At 45.1% G+C, this 27,928-nt stretch overlaps 1 protein-coding gene across 1 annotated transcript; it reads left to right on the forward strand.

Annotated features, from left to right (window-relative positions):
* Positions 1-27,754, forward strand: LOC143955655 (uncharacterized). Its single transcript, XM_077465757.1, has 10 exons — positions 1-73; positions 287-442; positions 559-656; positions 737-904; positions 1,024-1,233; positions 1,771-1,909; positions 20,467-20,676; positions 20,779-20,941; positions 25,261-25,411; positions 26,667-27,754. The coding sequence occupies exons 2-10, from the start codon at positions 358-360 to the stop codon at positions 27,456-27,458; spliced, it is 2,016 nt and encodes a 671-aa protein (XP_077321883.1). The 5' UTR covers positions 1-73; positions 287-357; the 3' UTR covers positions 27,459-27,754.
* The last annotated feature ends 174 nt before the right edge of the window (positions 27,755-27,928 follow it).

Raw genomic sequence — 27,928 nt, forward strand, 5'->3', positions numbered from 1 at the left:
CAGGAAGTTCCGGGTCAGAGGTGATTCTGCAGGAAGTAGAGAGGAGACATTGCTGAAAGTGGCACCAGAGGAGGTAATACGATTTTATTTTATATTTACACCCAGTAACCCCCCGTCATGTTCCGTCCTCTTCCTCCATAGTCACTGTGACGTCTTTTATCTCCAGCAGATGATGATACACACATATATATAGAATAGACAAACGACAAGACAAACATAACCAAATTCACATCTAAATGACTCCCCATCCACCCCCACACCTAATAACAGTTATATTATCCTTTAGGGAAGACTAAGAAGGTAATTGGTGGAAAAGCGACACATCTGGCAAAAAAAAAATACGGGCCATTCCGTTCCATGGAGGAGTGGGAGTTTTTAGAAGGACACAAGGATCTCTACAAGGACGTCATGATGGACAATCAGCCGCCCCTCACATCACCGGGTAAGAGGAGACTTTATTGTAAAGGAGAGAGCAGTACGGAGGCTCCACCTAGATCCCCCATCATCTGATAAACACATAGAAACAATGTATTCAGTCAGTGTGTGTGTTTCCTACAGATGGATCCAGTAATGGGAACCCACCAGAGAGATGTCCCCGTCCTCTGTATTCCCGGGATTCCACGCAGGAAGATCACACCATCCCCCACCAACATCCGGTAGGTTATTAAGAATTATTGGTAGATATGATTTATATACCAGCGGCTTTGTTATAATGAATGTTTTATTATATATTCAGAGAAGAAAAGTGAGAAATTATAAAATAGTTGTTAAAGAAGAGTATAAAACGGAGGACGAGGAGTATGGTCAGATGGAGGACTTTTCAGAAGGACACAAGGATAATATTGAGCCACCTAATACCAGGAACCCACCAGAGAGATGTCCCCGTCCTCTGTATTCCACACAGGTAGGTCACACCATCCCCCACCATCATCAGGTAGATGAGGAACAATCACTGATAGTATCATTAGGATCTGTACATTATCTGCATTGTTACCATTCATGTCATTTTTATTCTATATTCAGAGTGGAAACCTGAGAGATTCTAAAGTTGAGGTTAAAGGTGAGCTAAAAGAAGAGGAGGATGATGAGGATGGGGTGATGCAGGAGTTTTCAGAAGAATCCACCGATATGATGGAGCCACCTAGTAACAGAAACCCACCAGAGAGATGTCCTCGTCCTCTGTACTCCCGGGAATACTCAGAGGAAGATCACACCATCCCCCACCATCATCAGGTAGGTACAGTTGAAGGTCACACCATCCCCCACCATCATCAGGTAGGTACAGTTGAAGGTCACACCATCCCCCCACCATCATCAGGTAGGTGGAGTTGAAGGTCACACCATCCCCCACCATCATCAGGTAGGTACAGTTGAAGGTCACACCATCCCCCACCATCATCAGGTAGGTACAGTTGAAGGTCACACCATCCCCCACCATCATCAGGTAGGTGGAGTTGAAGGTCACACCATCCCCCACCATCATCAGGTAGGTACAGTTGAAGGTCACACCATCCCCCCACCATCATCAGGTAGGTACAGTTGAAGGTCACACCATCCCCCCACCATCATCAGGTAGGTACAGTTGAAGGTCACACCATCTCCCCACCATCATCAGGTAGGTGGAGTTGAGGGTGGGGAACATAAAGTGATTGAACACTCTGACATGTGGAGATGATGTGTGGACTCTACAAGATGATATTTTCTATGTGATCTCACATCATAAATACTTCTATGTTACAGATGTTATTTTCTGCCATTCTGTTGGTTTAGGGTGAAGATCTGATGAACATGAAAGTTGAGGGTGAAGTAGAAGAGACGTATGTGAGGGATGATCAGCAATATACGGAGGAGGAGGCTGGAATAATGAGGACATTCATAGAGGAGGACACTCCTACAGAGATGAACGCAGGTGAGCGAAAATATATTCTCCTCTTCTCTGTGATCTGTTACTGCTCACTGATTGGTCCAGAGTAGCGATGAGCCGAACACACCTGGGAGATTAATTAAAATTAGTTTTGACCATTTTCTAGGCTAATGGACAATTTGTCAAATGAATGGCACTGGGGGGACTATGGGCTGCCCTGAAGGATATGTACCAAAGCAACAAAATGTTTTTAAAATGAAGTTAGGAAGAGCAGTGATTTTACTAACGCTTGTGAGACATGAAAATGCGAAACCGAAATTTATATACTGTAGTTGCCAGCAAAAATACAGCTCTCGTCTCCTTCCTCCTTTTTTGTGAACAAAGCCGTGAGGAATTCCCTTCTATACCAGACCCTTATCCTAGATGAGGGTTTGCTTACGGATGTTAATGAAGGGTCAGAAACCCAGAGTGGGAGTTTCCCTTCATAACTGACTTGAAGGGAAGTTTATCTGAGAGGCAAAAATTGCTCATTGCTCAAGGAACCCCTAGCAACCGCTGGAGGAACCCTAGAGTTCCATGGAATCCTGGTTGAGGAAGAATGCTCCTTACACTTGTGGTCAAGGAACCCCTAGCAACCGCTGGAGGAACCCTATGTTTCTGTGGAACCCTGGAGGAACCCTAGAGGTTCATGGAACCCTGGTTGAGGAAGAATGCTCCTTACACTTGTGGTCAAGGAACCTTTGCAGAAACTCTAGCTGAGGAACAATGCTCCTCATACTTATGGTCTTTGGGAAGAATTACCCACTTACAGGTAGCTAAAAAGATTAATGGTATCAGTGGGAACTTATCTGAGAGGCAAAAATTGCCCATTGCTCAAGGAACCCCTAGCAAGCGCTGGAGGAACCCTACATTTCTGTGGAACCCTGGAGGAACCCTAGAGGTCCGTGGAACCCTGGTTGAAGAAGAATGCTCCTTACACTTGTGGTCAAGGAACCTTTGCAGAAACTCTAGCTGAGGAACAATGGTCCCCATACTTGTGGTCATCGGGAACCCTGGAGGAACCCTAGAGGTCCATAGAACCCTGGTTGAAGAAGAATGCTCCTTACACTTGTGGTCAAGGAACCTTTGCAGAAACTCTAGCTGAGGAACAATGGTCCCCATACTTGTGGTCTTTGGGAAGAATTACCCACTTATAGATAGCTAAAAAGATTAATAGTGTCAATGGGAACTTATCTGAGAGGCAGAAGTTGCTCATTGCTAAAGGAACCCCTAGCAACCTCTGGAGGAACCCTAGAGGTCCATGGAACCCTGGTTGAGGAAGAATGCTCCTTACATATGTGGTCAAGGAACCTTTGCAGAAACTCTAGCTGAGGAACAATGCTCCTCATACTTATTGTCTTTGGGAAGTATTACCCACTTATAGATAGCTAAAAAGATCAATGGTGTCAGTGGAAACTTATCTGAGAGGCAGAAATTGCTCATTGCTCAAGGACCCCCTAGCAACCTCTGGAGGAACCTTAGAAGTCCATGGAACCCTGGTTGAGGAAGAATGCTCCTTACATATGTGGTCATTGGAAAGAATTACCACCTTACAGATGGTAAAAAAAGATCATTGGTGTCAGTTGGAACTTATCTGAGAAGCAAAAATTGCTCATTGCTCAAGGAACCCCTAGCAACCTCGGGAGGAACCCTATGTTTCCATGGAACCCTAGTCGAGGAAGAATGCTCCTTACACTTGTGGTCAAGGAACCTTTGCAGAAACTCTAGCTGAGGAACAATGCTCCTCATACTTGTGGTCTTTGGGAAGAATTACCCACTTATAGATAGCTAAAAAGATTAATAGTGTCAGTGGGAACTTATCTGAGAGGCAGAAGTTGCTCATTGCTAAAGGAACCCCTAGCAACCTCTGGAGGAACCCTAGAGGTCCATGGAACCCTGGTTGAGGAAGAATGCTCCTTACAGTTGTGGTCATTGGTAAGAATTATCCCCTTACAGATAGCTAAAAAGATGAATGGTGTCAGTGGGACATTATCTGAGAGGCAGAAATTTCTCACTGTACCCCCAGCAACTTCTGGAGGAACCCTAGAGTTCCATGGAACCATGCTTGAGGAAAAATGCTCCTCACACTTGTGGTCATTGTGAAGAATTATCCCCTTACAGATAGCTAAAAAGATCAATGGTGTCAGTGGGAACTTATCTGTGAGGCAGAAATTGCTCATTGCTCAAGGAACCCCTAGCAACCTCTGGAGGAACCCTATGTTTCTATGGAACCCTGGAGGAACCCTAGAGGTCCATGGAACCCTGGTTGAGTAAAAATCCTCTTTGCACTTGTTGTCATTGGAAAGAATTAACCCCTTACAGATGACTAAAAAGATCAATGGCATCAGTGGGAACTTATCAAAGAGGTAGAAGTTGCTCAGGGAACCCCTAGCAACCTCTGGAGGAACCCTATGTTTCTATGGAACCCTGGAGGAACCCTAGAGGTCCATGGAACCCTAGTCGAGGAAGAATGCTCCTTACACTTGTGGTCAAGGAACCTTTGCAGAAACTCTAGCTGAGGAACAATGGTCCCCATACTTGTGGTCTTTGGGAAGAATTACCCACTTATAGATAGCTAAAAAGATCAATGGTATCAGTGGGAACTTATCTGAGAGGCAGAAGTTGCTCATTGCTAAAGGAACCCCTAGCAACCTCTGGAGGAACTCTAGTTGAGAAAGGATTGCCCATTACACTTGTGGTTATTGGGAAGAGTTGCTTCTTTGACGATAGCTAAAAAGATCAATGGTGTCAGTGGGAACTTATCTGAGAGGCAAAAATTGCCCATTGCTCAAGGAACCCCTAGCAACATCTGGAGGAACCCTAGAGGTCCATGGAACCCTGGTTGAGGAAAAATCCTCTTTGCACTTGTTGTCATTGGAAATAATTATTTAACCCCTTGCAGATGACTAAAAAGATAAATGATGTCAGGGGGAACTTATCAAAGAGGCAGAAGTTTCTCAGGGAACTTCTAGTAACCTCTGGAGGAACTCTAGTTGAGAAAGGAATGTCCTTTACACTTGTGGTTATTGGGAAGAGTTACCTCCTTGACGATAGCTAAAAAGATCAATGGTGTCAGTAGGAACTTATCTGAGAGGCAGAAGTTGCTCATTGCTAAAGGAACCCCTAGCAACCTCTGGAGGAACCCTAGAGGTCCATGGAACCCTGGTTGAGGAAGAATGCTCCTTACATATGTGGTCATTGGAAAGAATTACCACCTTACAGATGGTAAAAAAAAAGATGACGTCAGTGGAAACTTATCTGAGAGGCAGAAATCCTTCATTGCTCAAGGAAACTCTGCAGAAATTCTAGCTGAGGAACAATGCTGCTTATACTTGTGGTCATTTGGAAGAATTGCCCGCTTAGCTAAAAAGATCATTGGTGTCAGTTGGAACTTATCTAAGAGGAAGAAATTGCTCAAGGAACCCCTAGCAACCGCTAGAAGAACCCTACGTTTCTATGGAACCCTAGAGGTCCATGGAACCCTGGAGGAACCCTAAGTATCTATGGAACCCTGGAGGAACCCTAGAGGTCCATGGAACCCTGGAGGAACCCTAAGTATCTATGGAACCCTGGAGGAACCCTAGAGGTCCATGGAACCCTGGAGGAACCCTACGTATCTATGGAACCCTGGAGGAACCCTAGAGGTCCATGGAACCCTGGAGGAACCCTACGTATCTATGGAACCCTGGAGGAACCCTAGAAGTCCATGGAACCCTGGAGGAACCCTACGTATCTATGGAACCCTGGAGGAACCCTAGAGGTCCATGGAACCCTGGAGGAACCCTACGTATCTATGGAACCCTGGAGGAACCCTAGAGGTCCATGGAACCCTGGAGGAACCCTACGTATCTATGGAACCCTAGAGGTCCATGGAACCCTGGAGGAACCCTACGTATCTATGGAACCCTGGAAGAACCCTAGAGGACCATGGAACCCTGGAGGAACCCTACGTATCTATGGAACCCTGGAGGAACCCTAGAGGTCCATGGAACCCTGGTTGAGGAAGAATCCTCCTTACACTTGTGGTCAAGGAACCTTTGCAGAAACTCTAGCTGAGGAACAATGCTCCCCATACTTGTGGTCATCGGGAAGAATTACCCACTTAGAGATAGCTAAAAAGATCAATGGTGTCAGTGGGAACTTATCTGAGAGGCAGAAAGTGCTCATTGCTCAAGGACCCCCTAGCAACCTCTGGAGGAACCCTATGTTTCTATGGAACCCTGGAGGAACCCTAGAGGTCCATGGAACCCTAGACGAGGAAGAATGCTCCTTACACTTGTGGTCAAGGAACCTTTGCAGAAACTCTAGCTGAGGAACAATGGTCCCCATACTTGTGGTCTTTGGGAAGAATTACCCACTTATAGATAGCTAAAAAGATCAATGGTATCAGTGGGAACTTATCTGAGAGGCAGAAGTTGCTCATTGCTAAAGGAACCCCTAGCAACCTCTGGAGGAACTCTAGTTGAGAAAGGAATGTCCCTTACACTTGTGGTTATTGGGAAGAGTTACCTCCTTGACGATAGCTAAAAAGATCAATGGTGTCAATGGGAACTTATCTGAGAGGCAGAAATTGCTCATTGCTCAAGGACCCCCTAGCAACCTCCTGGAGGAACCCAAGAGGTCCATGGAACCCTGGTTGAGGAAGAATGCTCCTTACATATGTGGTCATTGGAAAGAATTACCACATTACAGATGGTAAAAAAAGATGACGTCAGTGGAAACTTATCTGAGAGGCAGAAATCCTTCATTGCTCAAGGAAACTCTGCAGAAATTCTAGCTGAGGAACAATGCTGCTTATACTTGTGGTCATTTGGAAGAATTGCCCGCTTAGCTAAAAAGATCATTGGTGTCAGTTGGAACTTATCTAAGAGGAAGAAATTGCTCAAGGAATCCCTAGCAACCGCTAGAAGAACCCTTCGTTTCTATGGAACCCTGGAGGAACCCTAGAGGTCCATGGAACCCTGGTTGAGGAAGAATCCTCCTTACACTTGTGGTCAAGGAACCTCTGCAGAAACTCTAGCTGAGGAACAATGGTCCCCATACTTGTGGTCATCGGGAAGAATTACCCACTTAGAGATAGCTAAAAAGATCAACGGTGTCAGTGGGAACTTATCTGAGAGGCAGAAATCCTTCATTGCTCAAGGAAACTCTGCAGAAATTCTAGCTGAGGAACAATGTTGCTTATACTTGTGGTCATTTGGAAGAATTGCCCGCTTAGCTAAAAAGATCATTGGTGTCAGTTGGAACTTATCTAAGAGGAAGAAATTGCTCAAGGAACCCCTAGCAACCGCTAGAAGAACCCTACGTTTCTATGGAACCCTAGAGGACCATGGAACCCTGGAGGAACCCTACGTATCTATGGAACCCTGGAGGAACCCTAGAGGTCCATGGAACCCTGGAGGAACCCTACGTATCTATGGAACCCTGGAGGAACCTTAGAGGTCCATGGAACCCTGGAGGAACCCTACGTATCTATGGAACCCTGGAGGAACCCTAGAGGTCCATGGAACCCTGGAGGAACCCTACGTATCTATGGAACCCTGGAGGAACCCTAGAGGTCCATGGAACCCTGGAGGAACCCTACGTATCTATGGAACCCTGGAGGAACCCTAGAGGTCCATGGAACCCTGGAGGAACCCTACATATCTATGGAACCCTGGAGGAACCCTAGAGGTCCATGGAACCCTGGAGGAACCCTACGTATCTATGGAACCCTGGAGGAACCCTAGAGGTCCATGGAACCCTGGAGGAACCCTACGTATGTATGGAACCCTGGAGGAACCCTAGAGGTCCATGGAACCCTACGTATCTATGGAACCCTGGAGGAACCCTAGAGGTCCATGGAACCCTGGAGGAACCCTACATTTCTATGGAACCCTGGAGGAACCCTAGAGGTCCATAGAACCCTGGTTGAGGAAGAATCCTCCTTACACTTGTGGTCAAGGAACCTTCGCAGAAACTCTAGCTGAGGAACAATGGTCCCCATACTTGTGGTCATCGGGAAGAATTACCCACTTAGAGATAGCTAAAAAGATCAACGGTGTCAGTGGGAACTTATCTGAGAGGCAGAAATTGCTCATTGCTCAAGGAACCCCTAGCAACCTCTGGAGGAACCCTAGAGTTCCAAGGAATAATAATAATAAAATGTATTTTATATAGCCCCTTTAAAGGTGGCTCCTCAAAGCGTTTTTCCAAGGAAAACACAAGGAATACACAGAATAACATAAAGGGGGGGGAAAAAGGAACAATTAAATCAAAGCTTGTCTAAAGAAAAAACGATTTTAGATTTGATTTGAATGAATTCAGAGAAGATGACTCTCTGATGTTCTTTTGGAAGTGAATTCCCGAGTTTTGGAGTATAGCAGGGAGAAGGCTTTGTCTCCCATTGAGTGTAGGTGAGTAGGGTGGACACACAGAAGACCAGAATTTGAGGGGGGGGATGGAGTACGTTGATAAAAGTTCAGAGAGATGATGGGTTGCCAATCAATGAAGAGCCTTATAGGTGAGCAAGAGGATCTTAAAGTCTATGCGAAACCTGACCGGTAGCCAGTGCCAGGACTCCAGGATAGGGGTAATAAGATCACTTGTCTCAGACCTAATCAGGATTCTGGCTGCAGAATTTTGAACATATTAAAGTCGATTTATAGTGGATTTAGGAGCACCAGCGAGTAGAACATTACAGTAGTCGGGCGATTGTATGGATTAGCTCCTCAGCTCCAGTGTATGATATCGTAGGACGCAGCCTAGAAATGTTCCTCAAGTGGAAAAAAAATATCTTCTGACAACATTTTGGTATGCGTGGCTCAAAGGTTAACCACTTTCAGCCCCCCGGACCATTTTGCTGGTCAAAGACCAGACCACTTTGTTGCGATTCGGCACTGCGTCGCTTTAACTGACAATTGCGCGGTCGTGCGACGCGGCTCCCAAACAAAATTGACGTCCTTTCCCCCCCCCCCCACAAATAGAGCTTTCTTTTGGTGGTATTTGATCACCTCCTGCGGTTTTTATTTTTTGCGCTATAAACAAAAATAGAGCGACAATTTTGAAAAAAAAGCGCATTATTTTTTACCTTTTGTTATAATAAATATCCCCCAAAAATATATAAAAAAACATTTTTTTTCCCCTCAGTTTAGGCCGATACGTATTCTTCTACATATTTTTGGTAATAATAAGCGATTATTGATTGATTTGCGCAAAAGTTACAGCACAAAATAGGGGATTTTTATTAATAATTCATTTTTTACTAGTAATGGCGATGATCAGCGATTTTTTTATTGTGACTGCGACATTGTGGGGGACACATCGGACATTTTTGACACATTTTTGGGACCATTGTCATTTATACAGCAATCAGTGCTATATAAATGCAGTGATTCCTGTGTAAAGGACACTGGCAGTGAAGGGGTTAACCAGTGGGTGGCAGTGTAGGGGTGTGTTACTAACTGTTGGGGGGGGGGGCTGGGCTTTCATTTAGTGAACACTGATCTCTGCTCCAATCACATGGAGCAGAGATCAGCGTCACTAGTTGCTAGGCAGAACGGGGAAATGCTGTTTACAACGGCATTTCTTCATTCGGCCGCCCCCCCGTGAAACGATTCGCGGGTATGCCCCAGCGGCGATCGAGTCCGCAGGTCCCGCGACCGGACTCACGGGGGGGTCCCGACCAGCACGGGCAGTGCGCTCCCGATGGCAGGGCGGCAAATTTAAAGGGACGTACAGGTACGCCCGTTTGCCTGCCCGTGCCATTCTGCCGACGTACATCGGCGTGCGCCGGTCGGGAACCGGTTAAATTAGCATCAAATATCACCCCTAGATTTTTTTCAATTTGGACTGAAGCTCAAGTACGGTGCCACCTAGAGATAAGTCCGTTTCAGAGCCAATTCTGAGACTCCAAATACGGTTTCAAGGTGAGAGAGTAAAAGATTGTGGTCTACAGTATCAAAGGCAGAACTAAAGATCCAGTAGAGTAAGAATAGTTAGTGAGCTACCTTGTTTCCCCTAAAATAAGACCTAGTGTGATTGTCGGTGATAGCTGCAATAAAAGCCCTACCCCCCCAAATAAGCCCTAGTTAAAGTCCTTGTAGGTCTTCTTTTCAGGGTAGGGCTTATTTTTGAGGAAACAGGGTAGGGCTTATTTGGGCGGTAGGGCTTATATTGCAGCCAACACCGACAATCAGGCTAGGTCTTATTTTAGGGGAAACAGGGTAGAAGCTAACGGAAGGTCATCAGTGACTTCGACCAAGGCGGTTTCTGTGCTGTTTAGTTGCCGAAAAAACAAAATTGGAGAGGTTCAAATAGATTACTTAAAGTCCGGTGATTATGAGAGATCATAGCCTGCTCAAGGATCTCGGCAAGGAAGGGTAAGTTAGATATTAGGCGAAAGTTGTTTAAATTGTCATGTTGGTTTTTTTGGTACCGGGGTGATGGTTACATAGTTAGTAAGGTTGAATAAAGACACCAGTCCATCCAGTTCAACCTGAGTGAGTGTCTCCAATTGTCCCTATCCCTGTACATTGCTCACTCACATCGGTCCCGACCCTCAAGGAGCCCACAATCCAAGGTCCCCGTTCATATACTAGGGGCCAATTTTGGACAGAAGCCAATTAACCTACCTGCAGGTCTTTGGATTGTGGGAGAAAACCGGAGTACCCGGAGGAAACCCACACAGGCACAGGGAGAACATGCAAACTCCAGGCAGGTAGTGTCGTGGTTGGGATTATGAACCAGCGACCCTTCTTACTGCTAGGTGAGAGTGCTGACCACTACACCACTGTGCCGCCCACTACACCACTGTGCCGCCCACTACACCACTGTGCCACCCTTGGTGGAGGTGTTGAGGATTGTTGGTATACAACCGGTGCTAAGTAGACATGTGCATTCGTTTTCGTCCGAATGCATTTTCGTCCGAATTTCAGGTATTTTCGTTTTCGTTTTGACAAACGATAACGAAAGTGCAGATTCCGAAAAACGAAAGATCCGACATAAATAAATGCTTTTTTTCGTTTTCGTTGTTACAACAGTTCGATATAGAATAGGAGATTCGAAGTGACCGTTCGATATAGAATAGGAGATTCGACGTGACCGTTCGATATAGAATAGGAGATTCGACGTGACTCCATATGTCTATTGAACCTGTGGTCGAATGTGCCTAACCTTACCTCTATTAGTCCAAGATTAAATAGAGAAAAGATTTGACATCGAGAGAAAAGATTCGACATCGAGAGAAAAGATTCGACATAGAGAGAAAAGATTCGACATAGAGAGAAAAGATTCGACAGAGAGAAAAGATTCGACAGAGAGAAAAGATTTCGACATAGAGAGAAAAGATTCGACATAGAGAGAAAAGATTTGACATAGAGAGAAAAGATTCGACATAGAGAGAAAAGATTCGACAGAGAGAAAAGATTCAACAGAGAGAGAAAAGATTCGACATAGAGAGAAAAGATTCGACATAAATAAATGCTTTATTTTCGTTTTCGTTGTTACAACAGTTCGATATAGAATAGGAGATTCGACGTGACTCTGACAATAACAATCTGTGTCTATTGAACCTGTGGTCGAATGTGCCTAACCTTACCTCTATTAGTCCAAGATTATATAGAGAAAAGATTCGACATAGAGAGAAAAGATTCGACAGAGAGAGAAAAGATTCGACATAGAGAGGAAAGATTCGACATAGAGAGAAAAGATTCGACATAGAGAGAAAAGATTCGACATAGAGAGGAAAGATTCGACATAGAGAGAAAAGATTCGACATAAATAAATGCTTTTTTTCGTTTTCGTTGTTACAACAGTTCGATATAGAATAGGAGATTTGACGTGACTCCATATGTCTATTGAACCTGTGGTCGAATGTGCCTAAGTTTCGTTTACCTCTATTAGTCCTATTATATAGAAAATCTTCGACAGAGAGTAAATATTCGACATAGAGAGAACAGAATCGACAGAGAGAAACGATACTGGAATTGGGTGGGGGAAGTAAATTAAAAAAAAAATAATGATAATATTCGACGGGATCGTTGCACGTTTATAATAATATTCGACGGGATCGTTGCACGTTTATAATAATATTCGACGGGATCGTTGCACGTTTATAATAATATTCGACGGGATCGTTGCACGTTTATAATAATATTCGACGGGATCGTTGCACGTTTATAATAATATTCGACGGGATCGTTGCACGTTTATAATAATATTCGACGGGATCGTTGCACGTTTATAATAATATTCGACGGGATCGTCGCAACTATACGACACTGCAATCGTACATTTCGGCAATCGAATGCTCCGCCTATAGGCTATATAGTTTAGCAGCTCCATCGAATCTTCTTTATCCATTCGACAGACACCATAAGCCTTCCAAGACAGATTCGACCGTAATTCATGTGGATTTTCGGACGAATGCAATTTTTGCACGAAAAACGAAATAAATAAAAAAGGAATTTCGGGAGTAACTAAATAAATAAAATTTACGGACGAAAAACGAAAAAACGAAACGAAATATTCTAGTCTGCACATGTCTGGTGCTAAGGGAGTCATTTGTGATATTGAGAATAATGGGGATCAGAGAACTAAATCTAAAGGATGTAAATAAATGGTTGGGAAATCGGAGTATGCAGGTGGAGGATTTCATATTGGAGACCAATTCAGTTAGAGATGCAAGTAGAGAGAATTGGGAGGGAAAAGCCAGTAAAACTAGGCGGGCCGGGAAGTGACGCGGATTGAAAAATGTGGCGTGGTAGGAATTTGATGTCTTTATATCAGGGATATGCAATTAGCGGACCTCCAGCTGTTGCAAAACTACAAGTCCCATCATGCCTCTGCCTAGGGTTGCCACCTTTTCTTCAAGTCAAACCGGCACACTTTAGCGGCGCACAGCAATCTTTTTTTTTATAGTGTAAACTATACATATATTTTGCTACTAAATCACATTTCTAATTATATGAAGTTAATAACAAGAGTCCCCCTTTACATCAGAGTCCACAGAGTCCTCCCTTTACATCTGAACTTGTAGAGTTTCCTTTCACTGTAAGGGGGGACTCTCCAGACTCTGGGGGACTCTAACATAAGGGATGCTCTGGGAACCGTCATCTAAGGGGGGGGGGGGGAGGGACACTGAGAACTCTGATGTACGGAGAGGACTCTGATGTAAGGGGAAAGACTGTAACCTCTGGTGTAAAGGGGAACTCTGATATAAGGGGTGCTCTAAGAACCCTGATTTGCCTTAGTGTACTTACTCAGAGGCAAGAGAGTGAAGGGGGGAGACTTCAGTCACAGATGGATGGATGGTGAGCTCACTCACCTCTTGACAGTCAGCGCCTCTCATCCAGTTGGATCTGAGGCTGCTGGACTTCAAATTTCTGGCCCAAATTTCCCTTTTCTGAGGCACAGTGCCAGGGATTGGAGTGTGGGCAGACAAAGAGGGGTAGGAGTGGGGGGGGGAAGAGGTGCAGATCGAGCCCTCTCTCCTCTCCCGTCTGTATGTGTTTGGGGGGGGGGCGGTTGTTAGTGTTGGCTTTGGGGAGTGTGAAAGAGAGTAACACACACTCTCAGCTTAGACAACTGCAGCCAGCAACCCTGCTGTGAAGCCATAGACCAGTCTATATAATGTGTCCGGGTTGCAGACAGTCTGAAACCCGGACACATGACTCCAAACCCTGAACTGTCCGGGTGAATCCTGGACAGGTGGCAACCCTACCTCTGCCTTCTGCCTCTGGGTGTCATGTTTGTGGCTGTCAGAGTCTTGCTATGCCTCATGGGACTTGTAGTTTTGCAACAGCTGGAGATCCGCTAATTGCATATCCCTGTCTTATATTGTCAATTTTCGAGGAGAAAAAAAAAATCTAGGAATGCGTTACAGAACTGGGGTCTGGTGGTCAGAGCTGTGGCATTTGTGGTCTTTGGGAATAATTACCACCTTACGGATAGCTAAAAATATCAATGGTGTCAGTGGGAACTTTGTTGAGAGGCAGAAATTGGTTATTGCTCGAGGAACTCCTAGCAACCCTCAGCGGAACCCTGGAGTTCCATCGAACCCTGGCTGAGGAACACTGCTCCTTTACACTTGTGGTCATTGGAAAGAATTACCCCCTTACAAGTAGCTAAAAATATCAATGGTGTCAGTGGGAACTTCGATGAGAGGCAGAAATTGCTCATTGCTCAAGGAACCCCTAGCAACCTCTGGAGGAACCCATGATTTCCATGGAACCCTGGTTAAGGAAGAATGCTCCTTACACTTGTGGTCATTGGGAGTAATTACCACCTTACAGATTAGCTAAAAAAGATCAACGGTGTCAGTGGGAACTTATCTGAGAGGCAGATCTACTTCATTGCTCAAGGAACCTCTGGAGAAACCCTAGAAGTCCAAAGAACCCTGGTTGAGGAAGAATGTTCTTTACACACGTGGTCATTGGAAATAATTACCACCTTACCGATGGTACAAAAGAAAAGATCAGTTGTCTCAATGGGAACCTATCTGAGAAGTAGAAATTCTTCATTGCTCAATGAACCCCCAGAAACCTCTGGAGGAACGCTTATCTGAGAGGCAGAAATTGCTCATTGCTCAAGGAACCCCTAGCAACCTCTGGAGCACACCTAGGGTTCCATGGAACCCTGGTTAAGGAAGAATGTTCCTTACACATGTGGTCATTGGGAGTAATTACCACCTTACAGATAGCTAAAAAGACCAGTGGTGTCAGTGGAGAGGCAGACATTCTTAATTGCTCAAGGAACCTCTGGAGAAACCCTAGTTGAGAAAGACTGCTCCTTACATTTGTGGTCATTGATAAGAATTACCCTCTTTACGATAGCTAAAAATATCAATGGTGTCAGTGGGAACTTCGATGAGAGGCAGAAATTGCTAATTGCTCAAGGAACCCCTAGCAACCTCTGGAGGAACCCATGATTTCCATGGAACCCTGGTTGAGGGAGAATGCTCCTTACACTTGTGACCATTGGGAAAAATTACCCTCTTTACGATAGCTAAAAAGATCAGTGGTGTCAGTGGGAACTTCGATGAGAGGCAGAAGTTGCTCATTGCTCAAGGAATCCCTAGCAACCTCTGGAGGACACCTAGAGTTCCATGGAACCCTGGTTAAGGAAGAATGCTCCTTACATATGTGGTCATTGGGAATAATTACCACCTTTACAGATTAGCTAAAAAAGATCAATGGTGTCAGTGGGAACTTATCTGAGAGGCGGACCTACTTCATTGCTCAAGGAACCTCTGGAGAAACCCTAGAAGTCCAAAGAACCCTGGTTGAGGAAGAATGTTCTTTACACACGTGGTCATTGGAAAGAATTACCACCTTACCGATGGTACAAAAGAAAAGATCAGTGGTCTCAATGGGAACCTATCTGAGAAGCAGAAATTCTTCATTGCTCAAGGAACCTCTGGAGAAACCCTAGTTGAGGAAGACTGCTCCTTACATTTGTGATCATTGGGAAGAATTACCCCCTTACAGATAGCTAAAAAGAAGATCAATGGTGTCAATGGGAACTTCGATGAGAGGCAGAAATTGCTCATTGCTCAAGGAACCCCTAGCAACCTCTGGAGGAACCCATGATTTGCATGGAACCCTGGTTGAGGGAGAATGCTCCTTACACTTGTGACCATTGGGAAGAATTACCCTCTTTACGATAGCTAAAAAGATCAGTGGTGTCAGTGGGAACTTTCGATGAGAGGCAGAAATTGCTCATTGCTCAAGGAACCCCTAGCAACCTCTGGAGGACACCTAGGGTTCCATGGAACCCTGGTTAAGGAAGAATGTTCCTTACATATGTGGTCATTGGGAATAATTACCACCTTACAGATTAGCTAAAAAAGATCAATGGTGTCAGTGGGAACTTATCTGAGAGGCGGACCTACTTCATTGCTCAAGGAAGCTCTGGAGAAACCCTAGAAGTCCAAAAAACCCTGGTTGAGGAAGAATGTTCTTTACACACGTGGTCATTGAAAATAATTACCACCTTACCGATGGTACAAAAGAAAAGATCAGTGGTCTCAATGGGAACCTATCTGAGAAGCAGAAATTCTTCATTGCTCAAGGAACCTCTGGAGAAACCCTAGTTGGGGAAGACTGCTCCTTACATTTGTGATCATTGGGAAGAATTACCCTCTTACAGCTAAAACGATGAATGGTGTCAGTGGGTACTTATCTGAGAGGCAGACATTCTTCATTGCTCAATGAACCCCCAGAAACCTCTGGAGGAACGCTTATCTGAGAGGCAGAAATTGCTCATTGCTCAAGGAACCCCTAGCAACCTCTGGAGCACACCTAGGGTTCCATGGAACCCTGGTTAAGGAAGAATGTTCCTTACACATGTGGTCATTGGGAGTAATTACCACCTTACAGATAGCTAAAAAGACCAGTGGTGTCAGTGGAGAGGCAGACATTCTTAATTGCTCAAGGAACCTCTGGAGAAACCCTAGTTGAGAAAGACTGCTCCTTACATTTGTGGTCATTGATAAGAATTACCCTCTTTACGATAGCTAAAAAGATCAGTGGTGTCAGTGGGAACTTCGATGAGAGGCAGAAATTGCTCATTGCTCAAGGAACCCCTAGCAACCTCTGGAGGACACCTTGGGTTCCATGGAACCCTGGTTGAGGGAGAATGCTCCTTACACTTGTGACCATTGGGGAAAATTACCCTCTTTACGCTAGCTAAAAAGATCAGTGGTGTTAGTGGGAACTTCGATGAGAGGCAGAAGTTGCTCATTGCTCAAGGAACCCCTAGCAACCTCTGGAGGACACCTAGGGTTCCATGGAACCCTGGTTAAGGAAGAATGCTCCTTACAAATGTGGTCATTCGGAATAATTACCACCTTACAGATTAGCTAAAAAAGATCAACGGTGTCAGTGGGAACTTATCTGAGAGGCAGACCTACTTCATTGCTCAAGGAAGCTCTGGAGAAAACCTAGAAGTCCAAAGAACCCTGGTTGAGGAAGAATGTTCCTTACACACGTGGTCATTGGAAAGAATTACCACCTTACCGATGGTACAAAAGAAAAGATCAGTGGTCTCAATGGGAACCTATCTGAGAAGTAGAAATTCTTCATTGCTCAAGGAACCTCTGGAGAAACCCTAGTTGGGGAAGAACGCTCCTTACATTTGTGATCATTGGGAAGAATTACCCCCTTACAGATAGCTAAAAAGAAGATCAATGGTGTCAGTGGGAACTTCGATGAGAGGCAGAAATTGCTCATTGCTCAAGGAACCCCTACCAACCTCTGGAAGACACCTAGGGTTCCATGGAACCCTGGTTAAGGAAGAATGCTCCTTACATTTGAGATCATTGGGAAGAATTACCCCCTTACAGATAGCTAAAAAGAAGATCAATGGTGTCAGTGGGAACTTCGATGAGAGGCAGAAGTTGCTCATTGCTCAAGGAATCCCTAGCAACCTCTGGAGGACACCTTGGGTTCCATGGAACCCTGGTTAAGGAAGAATGCTCCTTACACATGTGGTCATTGGGAATAATTACCACCTTACAGATTAGCTAAAAAAGATCAACGGTGTCGGTGGGAACTTATCTGAGAGGCGGACCTACTTCATTGCTCAAGGAAGCTCTGGAGAAACCCTAGAAGTCCAAAGAACCCTGGTTGAGGAAGAATGTTCTTTACACACGTGGTCATTGAAAATAATTACCACCTTACCGATGGTACAAAAGAAAAGATCAGTGGTCTCAATGGGAACCTATCTGAGAAGCAGAAATTCTTCATTGCTCAAGGAACCTCTGGAGAAACCCTAGTTGGGGAAGACTGCTCCTTACATTTGTGATCATTGGGAAGAATTACCCTCTTACAGCTAAAACGATGAATGGTGTCAGTGGGTACTTATCTGAGAGGCAGACATTCTTCATTGCTCAATGAACCCCCAGAAACCTCTGGAGGAACGCTTATCTGAGAGGCAGAAATTGCTCATTGCTCAAGGAACCCCTAGCAACCTCTGGAGCACACCTAGGGTTCCATGGAACCCTGGTTAAGGAAGAATGTTCCTTACACATGTGGTCATTGGGAGTAATTACCACCTTACAGATAGCTAAAAAGACCAGTGGTGTCAGTGGAGAGGCAGACATTCTTAATTGCTCAAGGAACCTCTGGAGAAACCCTAGTTGAGAAAGACTGCTCCTTACATTTGTGGTCATTGATAAGAATTACCCTCTTTACGATAGCTAAAAAGATCAGTGGTGTCAGTGGGAACTTCGATGAGAGGCAGAAATTGCTCATTGCTCAAGGAACCCCTAGCAACCTCTGGAGGACACCTTGGGTTCCATGGAACCCTGGTTAAGAAAGAATGCTCCTTACATTTGAGATCATTGGGAAGAATTACCCCCTTACAGATAGCTAAAAAGGTGAATGGTGTCAGTGGGAACTTATCTGAGAGGCAGAAATTCTTCATTGCTCAAGGAACCCCCAGAAACCTCTGGAGGAACCCTAGAGTTCCATGGAACCCTGGTTAAGGAAGAATGCTCCTTACACATGTGGTCATTGGGAATAATTACCATCTTTACAGATTAGCTAAAAAAGATCAATGGTGTCAGTGGGAACTTATCTGAGAGGCGGACCTACTTCATTGCTCAAGGAAGCTCTGGAGAAACCCTAGAAGTCCAAAGAACCCTGGTTGAGGAAGAATGTTCTTTACACACGTGGTCATTGGAAAGAATTACCACCTTACCGATGGTACAAAAGAAAAGAACAGTGGTCTCAATGGGAACCTATCTGAGAAGCAGAAATTCTTCATTGCTCAAGGAACCCCCAGAAACCTCTGGAGGAACCCTAGAGTTCCATGGTACCCTGGTTAAGGAAGAATGCTCCTTACATATGTGGTCATTGGGAATAATTACCACCTTACAGATTAGCTAAAAAAGATCAATGGTGTCAGTGGGAACTTATCTGAGAGGCGGACCTACTTCATTGCTCAAGGAACCTCTGGAGAAACCCTAGAAGTCCAAAGAACCCTGGTTGATGAAGAATGTTCTTTACACACGTGGTCATTGGAAAGAATTACCACCTTACCGATGGTACAAAAGAAAAGATCAGTGGTCTCAATGGGAACCTATCTGAGAAGCAGAAATTCTTCATTGCTCAAGGAACCTCTGGAGAAACCCTAGTTGAGGAAGAACGCTCCTTACATTTGTGATCATTGGGAAGAATTACCCCCTTACAGATAGCTAAAAAAGATGAATGGTGTCAGTGGGAACTTATCTGAGAGGCAGACATTCTTCATTGCTCAATGAACCCCCAGAAACCTCTGGAGGAACGCTTATCTGAGAGGCAGAAATTGCTCATTGCCCAAGGACCCTAGGGCTCAATGGAGCTCTTGTTGAGGAAGATCTGTGTGCAGGCCAGTCAAGTTCCTCTCACCCTTTGCAGATATAACGGCTTCAATTCTTCTGGGGAAGGCCGTCCACAAGGTTTAGGAGTGTCTCTATGGGAAGGTTTGACCATTCTTCCAGAGGTACGTTTGTGAGGTCAGGCACTGATGCACAAGAAGGTCTGGCTCGCAGTCTCTACTCTAATTCATCCCAAAGGTGTTCTATCGGGTTGAGGTCAGGACTCTGTGCAGGCCAGTCAAGTTCCTCCACCCCAAACTCGCTCATCCATGTCTTGATGGACCTTGCTTTGCGCACTGGTGCGCAGTCATGTTGGAACAAGAAGAGGCCATCCCCAAAACTGTTCCCACAAAGTTGGGAGCATGAAATTGTCCAAAATGTCTTGGTATTCTGATGCCTTAAGAGTTCCCTTCACTGGGACTAAGGGACCAAGCACCCCACACCAAAATCCCCCCTCCACCAAAAGACATGGATGAGCGAGTTTGGGGTGGAGGAACTTGACTGGCCTCAACCAGATAGAACCCCTTCGGGATGAATTAGAGTGGAGATTGCGGGCCAGGCCTTCGGGTCCAACATCAGTGCCTGACCTCACTAAGAACGGTCAAACATTCCCATAGACACCCTCCTAAACCTTGTGGACCACCTTCCCAGAAGAGTTGAAGCTGTTATAGCTGCAAAGGGCGGGCCAACTCAATATTGAACCCCTGCGGACTAAGACTGGGGTGCCATTAAAGTTCATGTGCGTGTAAAGGCAGGTGTACCAATACTCTTGGAAATATAGTGTAGATCTCTGATAGGATCAAGGAATTCACAAACACAAATGATCACATAAAAACTATGAAACTTCATTCAAAACATATTAAAATAAAAGTATAAAATTAAGGTTTTGGTCCTCTTTTCAATGTAACAGTCATCTGCCTATCCACCCCTATATTGCCCTATGAGTCCCTTGTCCCTCTTTGGGTGCCAAGTGTGGGTGACACAGGAAGCTTACGCTGAAGGTGGGTGTGGCCATGCATGCATGCATATTTGAAGAGGAATGTTTACAGGCTGGAAGAAAAAAAAAAAATACCAAAAGTGTGTCCTGAGAGGAGCGTTTGGGCATAATCTCCACTCATATGCGCCGAAACGCGTAAATACATTCTAGTGGTCCACAAATTATCATTTTTTTTTTGGTGTTTTTGACTGGTAAAATGACAATCCCACGAATTCTTGTCTTTTACAGGAAGTTACCGGCATTGTGTTCCCCACATCACGACTAAGGACGCGTCCCAGTCGGAGCTCATTGCCGCGGTAGAGAAGCATCCTGAACTGTGGGACTTTGCCCACCCACGATACCTGGACCGGGTCCTGAAAAGGTCAATATGGCAGGAGATATCCCAATCGCTGACCTTGAACTGGGATGACCTGGGTAGACGGCAGAAGGAGATTAGGGGTAAGTATTGCGGACTCTCCATGATTCGCCCCATCCATGACGACTTCCCGGTATACTGTACAAGGAAATATTGACTTATCGATAATCTTTTTTTTTTTTCAGAGAAAACGCTCCGCATTCGGTGGAAGTCGCTGCGCGATCGCATGCGGCGCGAACTCACTTTGGAGAAGGTGGCGGCCAGAAGTGGATCCCCATCCCATCGCATAAAACCCCATCCGTTTTCAGCACAGCTGGCCTTCCTAAGAAAGGCAATGGAGTCTACAGAGTAAGTGGAGGCCCGTCCCGCGGCATAAAACCCCGTCCGTTTTCGGCACCGCTGGCCTTCCTAAGAAAGGCAAGGGAGTCTACAGAGTAAGTGGAGGCCAGTCCCGCGGCATAAAACCCCATCCGTTTTCGGCACAGCTGGCCTTCCTAAGAAAGGCAAGGGAGTCTACAGAGTAAGTGGAGGCCAGTCCCGCGGCATAAAACCCCATCCATTTTCGGCACAGCTGGCCTTCCTAAGAAAGGCAATGGAGTCTACAGAGTAAGTGGAGCCCCGTCTCACGGCATAAAACCCCATCCGTTTTCGGCACAGCTGGCCTTCCTAAGAAAGGCAATGGAGTCTACAGAGTAAGGCCCCCGGTACCTGATCACCTGATTGGCTATCACAGGGACCAGTCACTGAAGTCCACCCAGTGTTTTCTCTTTTTTCTCCTCTTAAATGGAAAAACAAAGATACGTTGGGGTTGAGTACAAAATCTGGTGCAGCTCTGCATAGAAACCAATCGGCTTCCAGGTTTTCTGGTCAAAGGTTCATTGAAGAAGCTGAAGCTAAAGGCCGATGGGTTGATCATGCACAGCTGCACCAGATTCCGAGTGCTCCAGTTTTAGTACATCAATCCAAGTCTGTATTTTTTTTTTTTTTCTCCTTGCTAGAGGAGAAACTTGTAGAGCCCAGTTCACACAATTCCAGCAAAACCTCATGTTTTTGGCTGCTAGTCATGCTTCATGGGATCCCAAAAGGCGGTGGGATATTTGCCTCGCGTGTAAAAATGCACCCAGTGTCTCCACCGCTTTCGGAAGGGCCACAACCTCCTCAGTGCCCCATCTCCATGATCATTGAAGAGCATTGTCGGCAACCTGGAGAAGAGCAAGCCTTTTATTATTTGGGCTGTCTGGAGCAAGGGTCTCCACTTTCTAAACAAAGGGCCAGTTTACGGGCCTTCAGACTTTAGGGGACCCGGATGTTGGTGTTAGTAGGAGGAATAGTGCTCCATCATTGTCAGTAGAGTCAGTAGAAAGAATGATATCCTATCATTGGAGTCAGTAGGAAGAATAGTATCCTGTCATTGGAGTCAGTAGGAAGAATAGTATCCTGTTATTGGAGTCAGTAGGAAGAATAGTATCCTGTCATTGGAGTCAGTAGGAAGAATGGTATCCTATCATTGGTGTCAGTAGGAAAATTTGTATCCTGTCATTGGAGTAGGAAGAATGGTATCCTATCATTGGAGTCAGTAGGAAGAATAGTATCCTATATTTGGTGTGAGTATGAAGAATGATATCCTATCATTGGAGTAGGAAGAATGGTATCCTATCATTGGAGTAGGAAGAATGGTATCCTATCATTGGAGTAGGAAGAATGGTATCCTATCATTGGAGTAGAAAGAATGGTATCCTATTATTGGAGTAGAAAGAATGGTATCCTATCATTGGAGTAGAAAGAATGGTATCCTATCATTGGAGTAGGAAGAATAGTATCCTATCATTGGAGTAGGAAGAATAGTATCCTATCACTGGAGTAGGAAGAATGGTATCCTATCATTGGAGTAGGAAGAATGATATCCTATCATTGGAGTAGGAAGAATGGTATCCTATCATTGGAGTAGGAAGAATAGTATCCTATCATTGGAGTAGGAAGAATGGTATCCTATCATTGGAGTCAGTAGGAAGAATAGTATCCCATCATTGGTGTCAGTAGGAAGAATGGTATCCTATTATTGGAGTCAGGCTACTATTCATCTTACTGACACAATGATAGGATAGCATTCTTCCTACTCCAATGATAGGATACTATTCTTCCTACACCAATGATAGGATACCATTCTTCCTACTGACGCCAATGATAGGATACTATTCTTCCTACTATCATTGGTGTCAGTAGGAAGAATAGTATCCTATCATTGGAGTCAGGCTACTATTCTTCCTACTCCAATGATAGGATACTTTTCTTCCTACTGACCCCAATGATAGGATACCATTCTTCCTACACCAATGATAGGATACCATTCTTCCTACTCCAATGATAGGATACCATTCTTCCTACTCCAATGATAGGATACCATTCTTCCTACTCCAATGATAGGATACCATTCTTCCTACTCCAATGATAGGATAACATTCTTCCTACACCAATGATAGGATACCATTCTTCCTACTCCAGTGATAGGATACCATTCTTCCTACACCAATGATAGGATACCATTCTTCCTACTCCAGTGATAGGATACCATTCTTCCTACTCCAATGATAGGATACCATTCTTCCTACACCAATGATAGGATACCATTCTTCCTACTCCAGTGATAGGATACCATTCTTCCTACACCAATGATAGGATACCATTCTTCCTACTCCAGTGATAGGATACCATTCTTCCTACACCAATGATAGGATACCATTCTTTCTACTCCAATGATAGGATACCATTCTTTCTACTCCAATAATAGGATACCATTCTTCCTACACCAATGATAGGATACCATTCTTCCTACACCAATGATAGGATACCATTCTTCCTACTCCAGTGATAGGATACCATTCTTTCTACACCAATGATAGGATACCATTCTTTCTACTCCAATAATAGGATACCATTCTTTCTACTCCAATAATAGGATACCATTCTTCCTACACCAATGATAGGATACCATTCTTCCTACACCAATGATAGGATACCATTCTTCCTACTCCAATGATAGGATACCATTCTTCCTACACCAATGATAGGATACCATTCTTCCTACTCCAATGATAGGATACCATTCTTCCTACACCAATGATAGGATACCATTCTTCCTACTCCAATGATAGGATACCATTCTTCCTACTCCAATGATAGGATACCATTCTTCCTACACCAATGATAGGATACCATTCTTCCTACACCAATGATAGGATACCATTCTTCCTACACCAATGATAGGATACCATTCTTCCTACACCAATGATAGGATACCATTCTTTCTACTCCAATATTAGGATACCATTCTTCCTACCGACACCAATGATAGGATACCATTCTTCCTACTGACACCAATGATAGGATACCATTCTTCCTACTCAAATGATAGGATACCATTCTTCCTACTCCAATGATAGGATACCATTCTTCCTACTCCAGTGATAGGATACCACTCTTCCTACACCAATGATAGGATACCATTCTTTCTACTCCAATGATAGGATACCATTCTTTCTACTCCAATAATAGGATACCATTCTTTCTACTCCAATGATAGGATACCATTCTTTCTACTCCAATGATAGGATACCATTCTTCCTACACCAATGATAGGATACCATTCTTCCTACTCCAGTGATAGGATACCATTCTTCCTACACCAATGATAGGATACCATTCTTCCTACACCAATGATAGGATACCATTCTTTCTACTCCAATGATAGGATACCATTCTTTCTACTCCAATAATAGGATACCATTCTTTCTACTCCAATAATAGGATACCATTCTTCCTACTCCAATGATAGGATACCATTCTTCCTACACCAATGATAGGATACCATTCTTCCTACTCCAGTGATAGGATACCATTCTTCCTACACCAATGATAGGATACCATTCTTTCTACTCCAATGATAGGATACCATTCTTCCTACTGACACCAATGATAGGATACCATTCTTCCTACTCCAATAATAGGATACCATTCTTCCTACACCAATGATAGGATACCATTCTTTCTACTCCAATGATAGGATACCATTCTTTCTACTCCAATGATAGGATACCATTCTTTCTACTCCAATGATAGGATACCATTCTTTCTACTCCAATGATAGGATACCATTCTTCCTACTCCAGTGATTGGATACCATTCTTCCTACACCAATGATAGGATACCATTCTTTCTACTCCAATGATAGGATACCATTCTTTCTACTCCAATGATAGGATACCATTCTTCCTACTGACACCAATGATAGGATACCATTCTTCCTACTCCAATGATAGGATACCATTCTTCCTACTCCAATGATAGGATACCATTCTTCCTACTGACTACAATTATAGGATAGTATTCTTCCTACTATAATTGGTGTCAGTAGTTGGTGTCAGTTGGAGTAATAGTGTCCCAAGGGCCAGATAAGGGCAAGCAAAGAGCCACATCTGGCCCCCGGGGGCCGCAGTTTGGTGATCACTGGTCTAGAGTACAATAGTACTTTCTCTCTTACTACAATGAGGTCAGTGGCCGGTCAGATGTCATGGAAGTGCGCCAAGTAGGACTTTACATTGCTGGGACAAAGCCACCGGCAGAAGAATTCTCTTCCTTGGGATCTCATTTCTAATGTTTTCTCTCCATAGGAACTCTGCAAGTGAGAGGGAGAAACCGGCGAAAGAGAGTGAGGCCACGCCCCCCAACCCGCCCACTTCTGGTAGAACACCGGTGACCACCTATCCACCCAAACCGAGGGGATCACAACAGTCCACCAACATTGATGTATCATCTCGTCAGGTATCTAACTTTCTACAGTATCTATCTACATTATATTACCAAAAGTATTGGGACGCCCGGCCTTTACATGAACTTTAATGGCATCCCAGTCTTAGTCCGTAGGGTTCAATATTGAGTTGGCCCTTTACAGTTAAAACAGCTTCAACTCTTCTGTGAAGGCCGTCCCTAAGGTTTAGGAGGGTGTCTATGGGAATGTTTGACCATTCTTCCAGAAGAACATTTGTGAGGTCAGGCACTGACATTGGACGTGAAGGCCTGGCTCGCAGTCTCTACTCTAATTCATCTCAAACTTGTTACATCAGGTTGAGGTCAGGACTCTGTGCAGGCCAGTCAAGTTCCTCCACCCCAAACTCGCACATCTATGTCTTTATGGACCTTGCTTTGTGCACTGGTCCACATCATATGGTGGAGGGGGGATTATGGTGTGGGGGGATTATGGTGGGGTTTTTTTTTTTTTCAGGGGTTGGGCTTGGCCCCCTTAGTTCCAGTGAAGGGAACTCTTAAGGCGTCAGCATGCCAAGACATTTTGGACAATTTCTTGCTCCCAACTTTGTGGGAACAGTTTGGGGAGGGCCCCTTCCTGTTCCAACAGGACTGCGCACCAGTGCACAAAGCAAGGTCCATAAAGACGTGGATGAGCGAGTTTGGAGGTGGAGGAACTTGTCTGACCTACACAGAATCCTGACCTCAGCCCCATAGAACACCTTTTGGGATGAATTGGAGCAGAGAGGCCTTCTCATCCTAGATCAGTGCCTGACCTCACAAATGCGCTTCTGGAAGAATGGTCAAACATTCCCATAGACACCCTCCTTCCCAGAAGAGTTGAAGCTGTTATGGCTGCAAAGGGCGGAGCCAACTCAATATTGAACCCTACGGACTAAGACTGGAATGCCATTAATGTTCATGTGCGTGTAAAGGCAGGTGTCCCAATACTTTTGGTAATATGGTGTATACTTGCCTGTGTGGCCATGTATGCACACACATTTGAAGAGGAACGTTTACAGGCAGGGATAAAAAAAAAAAACAACCAAAGGTGTGTCCTGAGAGGAGCATTTGAGCATAATCTCCACTCATATGCGCCGAAACGCGTAAATCAATTCTAGTGGTGGGCCAACAGAGTATTGAACCCTACGGACTAAGACTGGGATGCCATTAAAGTTCATGTGCGTGTGAAGGCAGGCGTCCTACTATCGATCTCTCCATAGTCTGTCCATCGTGTATACATTGTCCATAAGAAATGTTTCTGTCTCTCTAGGGTGCTGTGGCGAAGGAGCGCTCGGGCACCTTTGGGCGTTCCTATAGACGTGAGCAGCGGCAGAGGGAGAGGGAGAGACCCCCGAAAGTCAAGGACAGGCTCTTGCAGCTGCTGGATGAAATGCGGCAACCAACCAGTAAACCTGCCTACAGAGATCCGTTCTTGGATCCCAACGACGAGAGGGCCGTCTTCTGCCGGAACCTCTACCATTTGCTGGCAGACCTCAGCAAGGAGAATGAAATGCAGGTCAGGGATGGCATCGTCGCCTACGTCATAGCCTGCAGGTCCGCGCAACGCGGCGGGCTCCCGATGCCACATTTTACGTATGCTCCGGCTGCTTCGTATCTGCCTGCGGCTCCTCCGGGGCCACCCCTGTACCCGGTTACTTCCGTGACCCCGGGTCCCCCTACTCCTTACCCCCAAAGCCAAGCTCCCGCAGGTCCACCTCTGTACCCAGCGACTTCCGCCACGCCAGGTCCCCCCGCACCCTACCCACAAACCCCAGCTCCTGTAGGTCCGCCCCTGTACCCAGCGACTTCCGCCACGCCAGGTCCCCCCGCGCCCTACCCACAAACCCCAGCTCCTGTAGGTCCGCCCCTGTACCCAGCGACTTCCGCCACGCCAGGTCCCCCCGCACCCTACCCACAAACCCCAGCTCCTGTAGGTCCGCCCCTGTACCCAGCGACTTCCGCCACGCCAGGTCCCCCCGTTCCCTACCCCCAAGCCCCAGCTCCTCCGCACCTCCCCTCCTCTTTCTCACCAGACTCGTGGCCTTCTCACTACTTCAGTTAATCCATCCCAGTCCAGAGGTCCATAAAGACATGGTTCTTCCTCCTTCCTTCAATGTTTATCACGATCTGTCAATCGAGATCTCCTTCTCCCCCCTCCCCCCATTCATTTCTTTGACCAATCCTCATCCATCCAGGTGACTATATTTGTGTCTTATGTTGCTTCATTGGGCAAATGTTGAGGCTACTTTTTCTTGTTTCTCTCGCATTTAAAAAAAAAAAAACAATCAATAAATGTGCGTTTGGCTGATACTGTTCGCAAAACATTATGCAGTTAATTAAAGAAAAAAAATCTGCAAATGCATCTTTACTCAATTTTTTTTTTTTTTCCAGTTCTAAGAAATGCATCAAAGACGTCCATTCGCAGAGACTGCTAGCCCGACAAAAAAATACTCTTCACTTTTTCATCCATGTGGGGTATATATGTACCTTCTCGGAGAAAGGAAGCCTTACCTCACACGGATGAAAACTACG

The sequence above is a fragment of the Lithobates pipiens genome, unplaced genomic scaffold (assembly GCF_037356315.1).
Source record: "Lithobates pipiens isolate NorthernLeopardFrog02 unplaced genomic scaffold, aLitPip1_a1.2 Scaffold_35, whole genome shotgun sequence".
Classification (NCBI taxonomy): Eukaryota; Metazoa; Chordata; class Amphibia; order Anura; family Ranidae; genus Lithobates; species Lithobates pipiens.

What these genes read in the sequence shown, in the direction of transcription:
- LOC143955655 (XM_077465757.1), top strand. Translation starts at nt 358, where the DNA reads ATGGAGGAGTGGGAGTTTTTAGAAGGACACAAGGATCTCTACAAGGAC. An exon ending in CCATCCCCCACCAACATCCG is followed by an intron (nt 657 to 736) that starts GTAGGTTATTAA and finishes TTATATATTCAG; the next exon opens with AGAAGAAAAGTGAGAAATTA. An exon ending in AAGGCAATGGAGTCTACAGA is followed by an intron (nt 20,942 to 25,260) that starts GTAAGTGGAGGC and finishes TTCTCTCCATAG; the next exon opens with GAACTCTGCAAGTGAGAGGG.